A 12902-nucleotide genomic window follows, 5' to 3' on the forward strand; every position below is an offset into this window, starting at 1 on the left:
TATTAAAATGTATTTAGTTCTTAAAGGGTTCACATTTGGTATCCATTCTTGTGCAGGTTTCAGTTTGCCGTTGGGCGCAATGAGGAGGAACAAAAAGCAGCTCAAACATTTCAGTAATTGCAATTGAAGCAGTAAGCCTTAGAGGTTAAGACAATTAATATAAATTGTGTAGAACTGTTACAGACCCTCCATAGGTATCGAGTTATTCACTTAGAAAATTCTAGTACTCCAGCAAATATTAAAGTAAGAAAAATGATTTGTCATAGCCCAAGTGCACTTTAGCCAAAATGGTGTAATAGTGATCCTTACAAATATTTATCTTTTCCACACTTCCTCACATGCCTTTCCCAAATATAGCTTTCATCTTAATTGATCTAGAGGTCTACAATCATCTTAAGAGCAACCTTTGAGTACAGACAGGCCATTTAAAGATTGCTTGGCCAGCCTCTATACATTCAGAGGCATCCTACTTTCTAAAAATTTCAAGAATTGTACAGAACAGACCATTTTATTAATTTAAGTTTCCAGCATACTGTTTGGGAAAACAGTATTTGAAGAAAACCCTGTTTTGTATGTTATTACAACTTAAGGTAATATAACTTGAGATTCATGGTGGTGAATTTTGCATTGATAAACAGCCCTTCAAAACATCTATAATTAATGCACACAACAGTTTTTGACAAATGTCTAATGGTGCTAAAAACCTTTCCAATATCAACCAATGCAAAAACAAGTATTGCAGAAAGTAAGTAGTAAATTATATTTGCATATTTGGCATCAAACAATTCCTCAAAAATACCTTGTTTTGACCATAGCCATTTTTTCCCATGGCATGGTAAACTGGGCTGTTTTACCTTCAAGAAATCTGGTGGAGAAAAAGAGACCCACACAAAACAATCAACCTGAGAACCTACCAAGGGGCAACTGTCAGTTACAATACAAAGATCTCAGCACAGAAAAAGTCCCTGTAACTGGGTGATAATTAGGATTCGATTCTTTATTTCGGATTAAAAACACAATCCATAAAGAAGAATACAGATCATGAATAATCAAAAAGAACTTGCCACAAAACACACACAATTAAAGGAATACATCCTACAATAAAAAAATAAATGTAAAATATCCCTATTAAAACAAATATAAAAAACTCAATTTTTAAAATAAAGTCACTAGTTCGTAATACATTTAATATAAAAACAAGTTTCTTTATGCAACAACAAGGCCACAGTTTTAAAAAATCTAATTGCACCAGCCAGAAACTTGGCCACCTGAATACGAATAATGGGAGACTGCAGCATTTGTAAATATATTAAAGCAGGCTTTTCTTGAGAGGGACAGCTAAAAGCCAGTGTAGCAGATTAAATCTAAATCATGTTAATAAAAAGCGCGGATACAATGACTTCATGATGCCCAGAGAAGGCTCCAAGCCAGGTTCAGTTTTGAATACGAACATAAGCCCTAACCAAGGTTTTATGTAACTCTCTACCCTCCCTCTTGGATTTCACCCGGGACATAAACTGTTGCTCAGGTAAAATCTGAGAGGGAGGCTTGGGTGATAAATTATTATAAAATGCCACCACTTGAAAAATGGCCAAACTTTAAATTCTTTTTATAATAATGATAATGAGGAAAGGTGTCAAGAGTAAATAACAAATGAGCACAGTGAAGGCCTTAGAAATTAGTTATCACCACATGCTAAATAAAAAAATAAAACCAAAAAAAAGAAACAACCAATAGCTATAGGTGGGATTTCATTTTATTAACTCTGTTTTCACCACAACTCTCTTGGCATCACCTTCAAACCTAAATTATTTAGTTGGTAGTCATTAGCAAGCTGGGAATGTTTCTCAGAAATGGTTGTTATTGCTAAACTGGTACAATTTACATGATGCCATTACAGGCAGATACACACAATAAAGGGAGCATGAAATCCCCTAGATACACACCTCTCCTAGTATAACATATAGTATGTTATAGTATTCTTCTTTAACTCCTCCGTGTCCATCGTCCTTCATAGTACAACTCAATTGTTTCGGTATTTAGTATTTTGTATCCAGTTTATAACCAGATAAACTGCTATAAAAAGCAGTAACAAAAGAAGCTGTATTAGTTAAAAATGTCAGCTACTAAGCACATCTTCAAAAACAATTTAAAAAATGCAAATTCACATTCAAATAGAAATCTAGTCATATTATTCTCTTGCAAACATACATTTTGACCTCTTGTGAAATGAAACACATAGTTCATGGTTTGTTAACTTTGGACTACTTGATAGTATATATCCTCCTAGTAAAGAACAAGAGTGCCACCTCCGGGCTGGTCATAGAAAATTCTCTGATTCTGCTTGCGGTAAGCCAGAAATATGCGTCACCCCTTCCATGTTTCCTAGATCCTCTCCTGGAATAGACCTCATGCATGTGAATAATGTTTTGTATCACTTTTCTCCATGCCCACTGTCCAAGAAGTTATTAAAGCATGAGTAAATCCAGAGATTGGGAGGTGCGTAAGCTCGGATAGGTTCTTAGCACAGATCTTAGCACAGAAAGTGCTGCATGCCCTTTCGAGCAGGGCCACGACGGTTTTGAATATGACAGGATCCAAACTAGGGTGGCATGGTGAGCAACAAAAGGAATGATTAAACCCAGGACTTTGTGACTGGGGGGGTCAATGTTTGCATTGTTTAGCATTCTTTCCGTCATCTGTTCTTTTTGCTTTTGTAGCCATAAGTGGAAAAGGTATACCAAGACGTGGGTCCCGTTCTCACTGCGCCACTGGATTCAAGGTAGCCTCGCTGATGAGGGGTGATACCCTGAAACCAGTCCCAGGATGCTTGTTTCCAGTCTTCAGAGGACCTGGCCTTGCAGTTCGGGCTGGATTGTTCCCATGGGGAGCAGGTTCAAGACTGATTTGCATAGGGCTGGGTCCAAACTGGGGTGGCATGCTGGGCAAAAAAAAAAAAATGGATTAAACCCAGATCCTTGTGACTAGGGGTTAATGTTTGCATTGCTCAGCATTCCGTCCATCGTCTGTTCTTTTTGCTTGCTCAAACGTAACACCAGCACTGAAGCTGGTCTCTAGATTGTGGTACATGCAGAATGCTTACAGTGGAGGAGAAGTGCCTCAATCATCTATTGAAGGAAACTGCAGACATTTGTAGGGGACAGATAATCTGTCTTTGGTTTAATGCTTGGGTGTTGATGCCTATTGGGAGGGTTGCTCTGCTGATGGAGCAACCTTCTGCTAAAGTCGAACACTTTAGGGATGTCCTGTAGTTTTGCTATTCACAGTGTAAGTAAAAATGTAGAGCCTTACATACAATCGTTGAAGAATCTCAGCCCTCCTTATATTCCCAGCCACTGACTCCAAATCTTTTTAATTTACATATTCAGTCATCTGTTCTCACTCTTTGGTGTCCATAAACTGCCTTAAAGCAGGAATGGAACTCCTTGTAGGGTCGGGTGCAGCCCCCGCATAGAATCTGTAGGACAACATTTTCATCTGTAGGCATCTGAAGCCCACAGCAGCACATCAGAGACTACAGACACTGTGGTTACTAGAGAGTTCTTTCTTGGTTTCTCTCAGTTTGTGTTTGGTTTCATGATACTGATTTGGATTCATTTACATGTGGATAAAATATAAATATTTAGTTACAGCTGCTGCTTCTACTCTGGTTAGACACAACCTGTCCCTCTCATTTATCTCAAGTTTTTGTTATGTAGGGCTTGGCATCTCCAAAGACCAACTGGAAATTGAAACTACTAAGAGACAACAAAACGGTAAAAATACACATAACGCACATTTTTGTAAAACTGTATGTGGAATACTTTGGGTGCAAGAGCAGAATCCCATCACTCAAAGAGAGAACCCAGTGGCTGAAGTGGGCTGACCCTGGCCCCATGCTGTATGCTGTGATGGGTGGGACAAAAACGTGAATGACACGTGGACAGATAGATTAAGAAAGCTGGCTGAAAGTTCCCTTAAGTAAGCATATTATATATACAATTCCACTAAAGTGGCTAACATCAGACCTAAAAAGAACAACTTGAATCTAAAGGCATCTGAAGATAATCTAGTTACAAATAAACACAACTTCTCAGGGGTGATGAGGTGGAGGCTTCTGAAAACCAGAGGTCCTCTGCTGCGGTCAAAGGTTCCGACAAGATTTTAACCCACACAAAAGGCACAAGAAACACCAAACACCACTATACAAGAGGTGGCAGCTAATAGGAGCTCATCCCCGAAACACCGCTTTCTCCAAGGCGTCCTTGTTCTTCGAATACTCCACATGGGAGGGGTAGTTGGTGCAGTCGTAGCGCCCACTTGTGCGAACGTACTGGAGGAACTCCGGCGCACCGGGGCAGATGACATTGTCAGCCACTAGCACGGAGCCCTTCCTCAGCAAGCCACAGGTCTGCAAAGAGGAACATGGAAAGGTACTGATTAACAGTTTATACATATGTTCTTAATAGTAATTAATAAAAATAGTTTTATATCAAATGCCCACACAGTTTCAATGCACTGCAAGTTGCAGATTTTATTATTACTAACCAGAAGGACAATGATTTGAGGTAAAGAAGGGGAACCAGAGAACACTCTTCATATACAGAAAAAATAAACTTGTGGACTATTGGACAATCAATTTGGCAAGTAAACTCAGCCAGTTTGTAACACTCTTTTCTGTATTTTCTGAACAAAATTGAATATTTAGCAGTATGGTTAGCAGGTTAATTGTTTGCATATTTAAACATCATATCTGAAAACTGTTCATGAACCTCAAACAATTGTGATTCAGGGAAAGATATGCAACCGAATTGGGTCAAAATATTTGAACATTTTGTTGCCACTACTAAGTATTGTAAGGGGATTTCAAACCCGTTTTCCAATCCTATTTTACAGAAATAAATTGCAAGGGGCTAGTAGGGGAAAGGGTGTCGACTCCCACCCACCCCAGTGGACTTCAAGAGAGATCCAGAGTGGACGGAGATGTCCTCCTTAAAAAAAATTTAACTGGTGACCCAGAGTTCACAGACCTTATATGAGTTTTGCAAACCTCAGAAAGTAATATTTACATGGACCGTGATCATATACCTCTTCATGAAGTAATCAAACAAAAAATTAGCTTTATTCGATTTTTGTTAAAATCATAAAAGCACATGGAAAAAGACAGTAATAAATAATTAAAAACATCAAATCTCTTAACAGCTTTAGATATAAAAAAGACCTCTCACTCTTCAATAAAATGTATTAACTTCCTATGTCTAAAAATGACTCCTAACAATTTGGACATGACTTTGCAAATATCTATAGTTGGCAGAGATTGTACAAACACATAAGCTGGGCGACATTGTTCCAAGTCCATGGATCTCAACAATGGTAACTAAAATGTCTTCCTCAGAGAATTGTACAGTGTGCAGAATAAAAACAGTATGGAAGTACTTTGATCATTAACCTTATCATAAGGGCATTCAACCATAGGCCTTCACCAGTCGTTCATGGTTGGAAAAGTCATGGTGAAAAAGAGTCAGCCTAAATTTGATTAAAACAAATCTATGCTGTTCATTGCTCACCTCCTTTAGATACAGTTGCATGCCAAATGAGGTTAAAACCAGCTGATTTCTAACTACACTTGGCTTAAGCAATTCAGCAGATAGGCTTAGCTCTTCCAAAGTGTGACAAACACTCTTTTATCAAATATTTTCTTCCTACAGCCCCTAGAGTTTCTGGTTTGTAGTAATAATCTTTACACCCCAGATCAATTATAAAGTTTTTGCCATATTCTAGCCACTGTACGTCTCCAACACGAGAGGATCTGAGACAATCCCCGATAGTCTCTTGATTCAGCTTGGTGTGCTCAGAAGTCCATACCTTGTGCCATAGCAGAATCGGCTGTATTTTAACTTGGTTTGAAATAAGCGGAACCCCTAGTTCAGATTGACATACATGAGATGGGCTGCTCTGTGGGAGAGAGAGAAGATACTTCAAGAATGCATTGTCTAGAAGTTGTAGGGAGTCATGTTTTACATGCCACCAGAGGCCTGCCCCATACAGGACTGTTGACATACATTTGGCCTTATAAACTGTTAATATCTCCCTAGGGGGTTTTGCGAGCAAAATTGTGCAAGGCTGTAACAGTTTTTGGAAAATGTAACCCTCTAGTTCTAGTTGCCGTCCGCCATGTCCCATTTTGGTCAAACATTATCCCCAGGTAGAAAAAGGATGTGACATAGTCAATTCTAGCGTCTTATCATGAGACTGGGGGATTTCGGTATCACTTTCCCACACCTCATAGCAATTGTCTTGCTTTTATTCATTAATAACCCCAAATCCTCCATATAGGATACAAAGCGCGTTAGTAGCTGTTGTAAAGCGAGAGGGGTTCGTGCCATGGGAACGGCATCGTCAGCAGGAAGGAATGGGCCGGGACCCTATTTGGGGCAGGTTGTTACAGTCAGCAGATTACATTACCCAAGCTATTAATGTATAAAGAAAAGAGGAAGGGTGCCAAAACACAACCCTGCCTTGCCCTTCCCCTCCCCCTCTATGCTGACTGCCTGGGTGCATTCACCCATTAATCCATGCTGCACTCTAGCCCTACAACCATAATGTTTGCCTGAGGAATTGTACAATCGGCGGGTCCACCCCCAGACTCCCCATAATAGCCCACAATTTACTATAGATGAAACGCAGCTGTTAAGTCAACAAAAGCCAGGTACAGTCTCCCTTGTTTGATGGTGGAATAGTTCTCAATCAGCATACTTAGGTTAAAGCCCTGTTTAACAGTCCCTACTCCCGCCCAGAACCCGTACTGTAAGTCCGATAAGACGTTCTTCTCTTGGGCCCAGTCTTGTAATCTGTTCACGACAACGCGACCCACCACTTTCAGCTCTGAGTTTAAAAGAGAGATTGGGCGGTAACAGGTAGGATTGTGTCTATCACTCTTTTTGAAAATTGGCACTATAATCGATTCCCTCCAAGACCTCAGTAAGCCAACTTGGCAACATGCATTCAGGACTTGAGTGAGCAATGGCCCTCAAAGGCCCGTGTTGGCTTTGAATAAGTCTACAGAGATGAAATCTGTGCCCGGCGCCTTGCCAACTTTACTTGCATTTACAACAGTAAAGGCAAGATCTGGTGGCTTAGTGGACTACGGCATCCACTTTAGAAACATGTGTTCGACCTCACAGGTTCAAATCCAGGCAGATCCACCCAGCCTTTCATCCAAAATTCTGAGGTTGATAAAATGAGTACCATTGAGTTGGGTAACAATAAACATCTGTTCAGTGCCTAGATACCTACGGGTTATGTGCGCTTTACCAATACACGTTATGTTATGACCTCTTCCAAGGGAAATACGAGCTTGATTGGAAAGTTAACATGGATAGGAGAATTGCTGTCAGAAGCATCATTATTTGTCAAACATAACATGTCAGTTGGACTAGAATAGATGGCTGAGAAATGTGAAATCCAGTCTCCATCGCTAATTACCATTTCAAGGAGTGGTCTAGTGTCGGACCTAAAATAGGGAGAGTTGATTACCGGCCAAAAAAACTGCAGAATCTTTACTACAGCTAGCTTCTTGCAATTTGTCCCGTAGTTAGTTTTTCAATACTACTTTCCTCTTCATTAAAACATGCTTATAGTTTTTTTCTAGCAACCCTAACTTCATTTACACAGCGTGGGCATTTGTGTTGGGCTTGTTTCACCATACTATGGGCCTTAGTACAAGATTCAGCAACCACCCAATCATCCTCTTTTTGCTGCTGCCCCTACCTGTAGTCACCACTCCCTCCTTAATACCCCCAGCAATCCTTTGAAAACTCTCAATAATATCCCCGAAATTAATACCCATGTCTAACCATTTCTCAAAAGCCTGCGTACATCAACAGATCAACTTTTTTAGGAACTCCCGGGGATCAATCTTTGACCAACGCAAGGTGTACCCACTAAGCCTAGCAATTTCCATACCCTCCACCATGCAATAGTTAGAAAGTGACGCTTGGGGTAAAAAATCCACAACGCCACATCCAAGTCTATACTCAGTGGGCAATAGTCATGCACGCAATTGTATGGGTGATCCAACCCTTGCGGCATGTCTGCTTGTGACCAATATATAGTCTTTCACTGAGTTTTTTCCTTGACCATTGAATGTGGCTGCAAATGGAATTGGCGGGCAGCAGATCTCATTGCAGAAAGCTAGTTCAGTTCTAAATATGAGCTCATTCAGTTGCTCCCCAAGGAAGGAGTGTATAAAGTGTCAGTGCCCATCGTTCTCTCTTTCTCTTAGGCCACATATCTTCTCTGAGCCCCTAGTGCATACTTCAGTATTAAAATTCCCCCCCCCCACCACAGGAACACCAGATCCTTGTATCTCCCGTTTCTGAGGTCTTCAACATCCTTCTTTAATAAAGTCAGGGCTGTTTTTACCTCAGCTTTCGGGATATTATTGTAGAAGTTGGTTAATGCCAGCACACGTGGCTGAGATTTCAAGAACAACCTGATGGTAGGATTGCGGGCCCAGCATAATTATACTAGAGGCCCTCAGGGTGTTTGATACGTAGGTACTAATTCCCCCTTTCGCTCTCCCTGAGTTAGGCAGCACCGCCGGGGTATGATAGGTTTTAAAACCATTTAGGTGGATTGGGTTTACTGCCCACGTTTCTTGAACACAAACTACGGTAGAACTATTAACAAATACGGACCAGTTTGCTATTGCCACTTTAGACAGTTGACCTGCCACGTTCCAGAATGCTGGTCAACTGTTTGCATATTTAACCATCATGTCTGAAAACTGTTCATGAACCTCAGACAATTGTGATTCAGGGAAAGATATGCAACCGAATTGAGTAAAAATAATTGAAAATTTTGTTGCCACTACTAAGTATTGCAAGGGGATTTCCAATCCTTTTTTTACAGGAACAAAACTGCAGGGGGCTTGTAGAGGAAAGCGTGTCAACTCCCACCCATTCCAACGGACTTCAAGGGAGATCCAGAATGGACGGAAATGTCCTCCTTAAAAAAAAGGTAAATGGTGACCCAGAGTTCACAGAGCTTATATGAGTTTTGCACACCTCAGAAAGTAATATTTACATGGACAGTGATCACATACTTCTTCATGAACAGTTTACAGACCCAGTTATGCATTAACAAACTGTGGTCACAATTAAGTGGTTCTTGATTGGTTCAAGAACTCCACTACGCACCCATGCAACATCTGCAGATGTCAACTGCTTAGTGTTGGATTGCAGCATGCAACACGCTTCATACTTTTGAAAACCCTGTCATTTGCATCAGGTTCAATGACTCCCTTTCGGATGTGGTTGGAAGGACACCGGTAAGCCTTGAAGTGAACCCTCTGTTTAACCAGAAGCCAAGGAAGGGATTTGAAAGCTTCTGAAACACGATTAAATATTTGGAGTCTGGTCTGAGGAATCCCTTGCAGCTGAGACAACCGATACGCAGCCAGGAAGATACAGGCTTCAGATTTAGGAAGCTCTAGCATCATTTGTTGGCCCTAATGTGGCTTTAGGCTTCAAAAATCGCTGCACCATATTTTCAAAGTGGCGCAATGCATGCATTGCGCCACTTTGTAAACCTTTGCGCCACATTATACATGCGCCATGCATAATGTATGCAAAGGGGGCGATCCCCATGAGGGGGACCGCAACAATGGCGCAGTGTAATCTAAGAGATTATACTGCGTCATTTTTGGCATCTACTTTTAATGCCTGCTCAGAGCGGGCGTTAAAAGGGGGCACACCATTGGTTACAATGGGCCCCTATGTACTGCTCAGGGTTAGCACCAAAATTTGGCGCTAACCCTGAACAGTACATCAACAGTGTCAATCATTTTGACGCTGCTGCCCCTACCCTGCGCCATGGTGAACCATATTTGAAATACGGCGCACACATAGTGGCGGTAGGGGGGCGTTAAGGGCACCAAGAAAAGTGGAGCTGCGCGAGGTGCAGCGCCACTTTTCTGAAATCTGCCCGCAGTCTTTTACAATCTTAGAGAGGACATATGCCACAGCCACCAGTTTATGTAACTCCTTAGGAAGAAACTGTAGCGTTTTCCTCGAACTTTTAAGACTGTTTTATAGCTGGAGGCCTTAAGCAGATGTCCTGCTGTTTCAGGAAGGTGTCCGGCTGAGGAGTATTCCAATAGATTTTACATGGGAAACGTCCTTTATGCCGAAGTTTTGATAACGAAGTCGTGGTTAACGAAAGCGGGAACAACGCTTTCTTTAACCACGACTCCGTTATTTTGTGCCTTAACTACGCATGTTCTGAACAACGAACATGCGTGGTTAAGGTACAAAGAAGGGAGTCGGTTAAGGAGGACGACGCAGGTGACGACTAAGGTAAGTGGGGGGTTTTAGGTTGGGGTTGGGGAGGTGGGGCGTTTTTTGTTTTGGGGAGGGGGTTGGGGGGCCAGGGGGTTTTAGGTTTTGGGGTGGGGTTGAGGGGGTGGGGCGGTTTTGGGGAGGGGGTAGGGGGTCAGGGGGTTTTAGGTTTTGGGGCGGGGTTGGGGAGCTGGGGCGTTTTTGGTTTTGGGGAGGGGATGGGGAGGTGGGGTGTTTTAGGTTTTGGGGTGGGGTTGGGGGGTGGGGTGAGGGATGCAGGATCAATGGTGCCTATTACTAATGCTTTTATCAGGAATGCCTTTACAACAAAATATTGTTGTTAAGGCATTCGTGGTAAAGGCATTAGTAATAACAACGAGGTCGGTGTTCCGACCTCATTGTTAAGGCACTAGTTGTTTCGGAAGTCGGTGTTCCGTCGTATAACCATTTTACATAGCTGGGACTGGGGGAAAAGCCCATGCACGCTGCCCAAAGTTGTATAGCCAGTGACTCAGATGTTTGTCAATGTTGAGGAGTTCTTTTTTCATTTGCATTCCGCCTCAGGTGGTAAAGGCTCATCGGTTTTACATAGGGTCGTGGGTTGGAGAATTATTAGAGAAATTAAACAATGCCTCCTAGGTCTCGTTCCCACCAGAAAAAAGAAAAAACTGAGTATATAATTGGTCATAATTGGGCTGACGTTAGCCAAACAACAATTTGCCATTAGGTGGGTGAACCCTAGACCCCCGCAGATGATTGAATGGCTGAGGGGTGTAACCGAGTGGGCTTGAGTGGAGGGACCCCGTATGAAAAAGGTGTGAAAGATTGGCAGATGACTTACTTGCCTTGGGAGTCATGGTTCAGGGCGTGAATGCCAACACTGCAAGAACCTCCTCTGATACCTGGGACCCATCAGACACTGAGACAGCTAAAACTATTGCCACTCTGTCGCGTTAGGGGGTACGTGGCACCTATGGGAGGTTGATGCTGTATGATATGACTACCACCGGACTGTGATGCCGTGGTTCAACAGAAGGGTACTAAGCAGAGCACATGAGGGGAAGCGGTATGTTTCTTTTTAACTGAGAAAAATGAATTTTGTGTATTAGTTGAGTATGTTATTGAGTTTTACTGGCATTCACATGACGGTTATCGCCCTGTGGGGCCACAAATCTGATGTTTGCTTACTTTAGACTGTCACATTTGTTGAATCAGTGTGCCCACCGGAAAAACTTCAGTTACAAATTGAAGTTATGTATTCTGTGTCACTGTATTTTGACCGAAATGCCAATAAAAACACATTTTTGAAAAAAGGCTCATCGATTTGCGGACTGCTATTAGAAGGGGCAAACATGAGCAGATGAGGGAAGGGGCTTGATGGCCCAGTCGGACATTTAGCTGCATCATCTGCACAGGACAGGGTCCGACAGCCAAGAGATCTCAACAAAGCTAGAAAAGGCTGGACATTGATGTTGAATAAGGCTGGGGAGAGAGTGGACCCTTGATGGACTCTGAATTCTACTTCCATGCTACCTGATTTGAAACAGGAGGAAGAGGAGGCTTAAAGCTTGGTACTAACTCTTCAAGAAGGATGTAAACTGATCCAGCATTGATCCTTTCACTCTGCTTTCATGGAGCTGTTGCTGCAGCAACAGATATTGTCAGCTGCATCATTTGCAGCAGGAAGATCCCTAAGGACCACTTCTACACATCATCTTCATCTAGGATAGGCTGGAAACCTGCTTGCCACCGATCCTGCTAATTGGCCTCCTCTGAAAATGTTGTGAACTGGCTGACCACATATGGTTCCCCAAGATCTTACCAAGAGCTAGCAGGAAGGTAGTAGGCAGGTAATTGCTGGGATTAAATTGATCCAGAATTTTAAAAAAATAGCATTCTTACCACCTCCTTCCAGTAGTTGGGCACCATTCCCGACTAGCATTGGACAATACAGTTGCCAAATAAGGGGAGAACTTGTTAGAATGATAAATCGGATAGCAGTAATCAGCAAAACTAGATTTGGCATTCCGTAACAAATTCTACATCTTCCTCCTTCATGTCCAAGAACTCGGCACGATGCTGTCACAGAAGTTTTGCACTTAATAAAGAGAGTTGCTAACTCATCGCAGAAGGCTTGCAAATGTGATAGGGTGCTAGTGATACAGGATGGTTGATGAAGGCTTTGAAACTTAGGAAAAGTGGAAGATGATTGAAGTTTTATTATCCGACTCCTATAAATAATGGAATTGAATCTCCTTTAGGTCGAATTTTTAGGTCTTTATATGTACTTTGTAGGTGCCTTTGTGTATTCCCTGATATTGACTGTGCGTGGAGCATTCTGCCCGGCAAGTAGCTAATTTAGATGCTCCAAGGATATCTGAGAGCCAGATATTTGAAGGTGCAGCAGGACGTGACCGTATTGTTTTGGTGGGAATATACTCTAAAATGAGGTTCTTCATGGACTTATTTAGAGGAGCATGAATGAGATTGGGACCAGACGTATCTTTACCCCCAGCCCCATTTGGGAGGTCCCTTCAAAGCTCCCCAGCCCTATATGGGAGG

General features: G+C 42.1%; 1 protein-coding gene across 1 annotated transcript in view; it reads right to left on the minus strand.

Moving 5' to 3' along the window:
• Positions 1 to 1738: 1738 nt before the first annotated feature.
• Positions 1739 to 12902, minus strand: part of LOC138266469 (catechol O-methyltransferase-like) — a 46959-nt gene continuing 35795 nt past the window's right edge. Inside the window, exon 5 of the mRNA XM_069215294.1 lies at positions 1739 to 4411. Coding sequence (XP_069071395.1) covers positions 4232 to 4411 — 180 coding nt within the window. The 3' untranslated portion in view covers positions 1739 to 4231. The remainder of the gene's footprint in view (positions 4412 to 12902) is intronic.

This window comes from Pleurodeles waltl, chromosome 11 (assembly GCF_031143425.1).
Source record: "Pleurodeles waltl isolate 20211129_DDA chromosome 11, aPleWal1.hap1.20221129, whole genome shotgun sequence".
Classification (NCBI taxonomy): Eukaryota; Metazoa; Chordata; class Amphibia; order Caudata; family Salamandridae; genus Pleurodeles; species Pleurodeles waltl.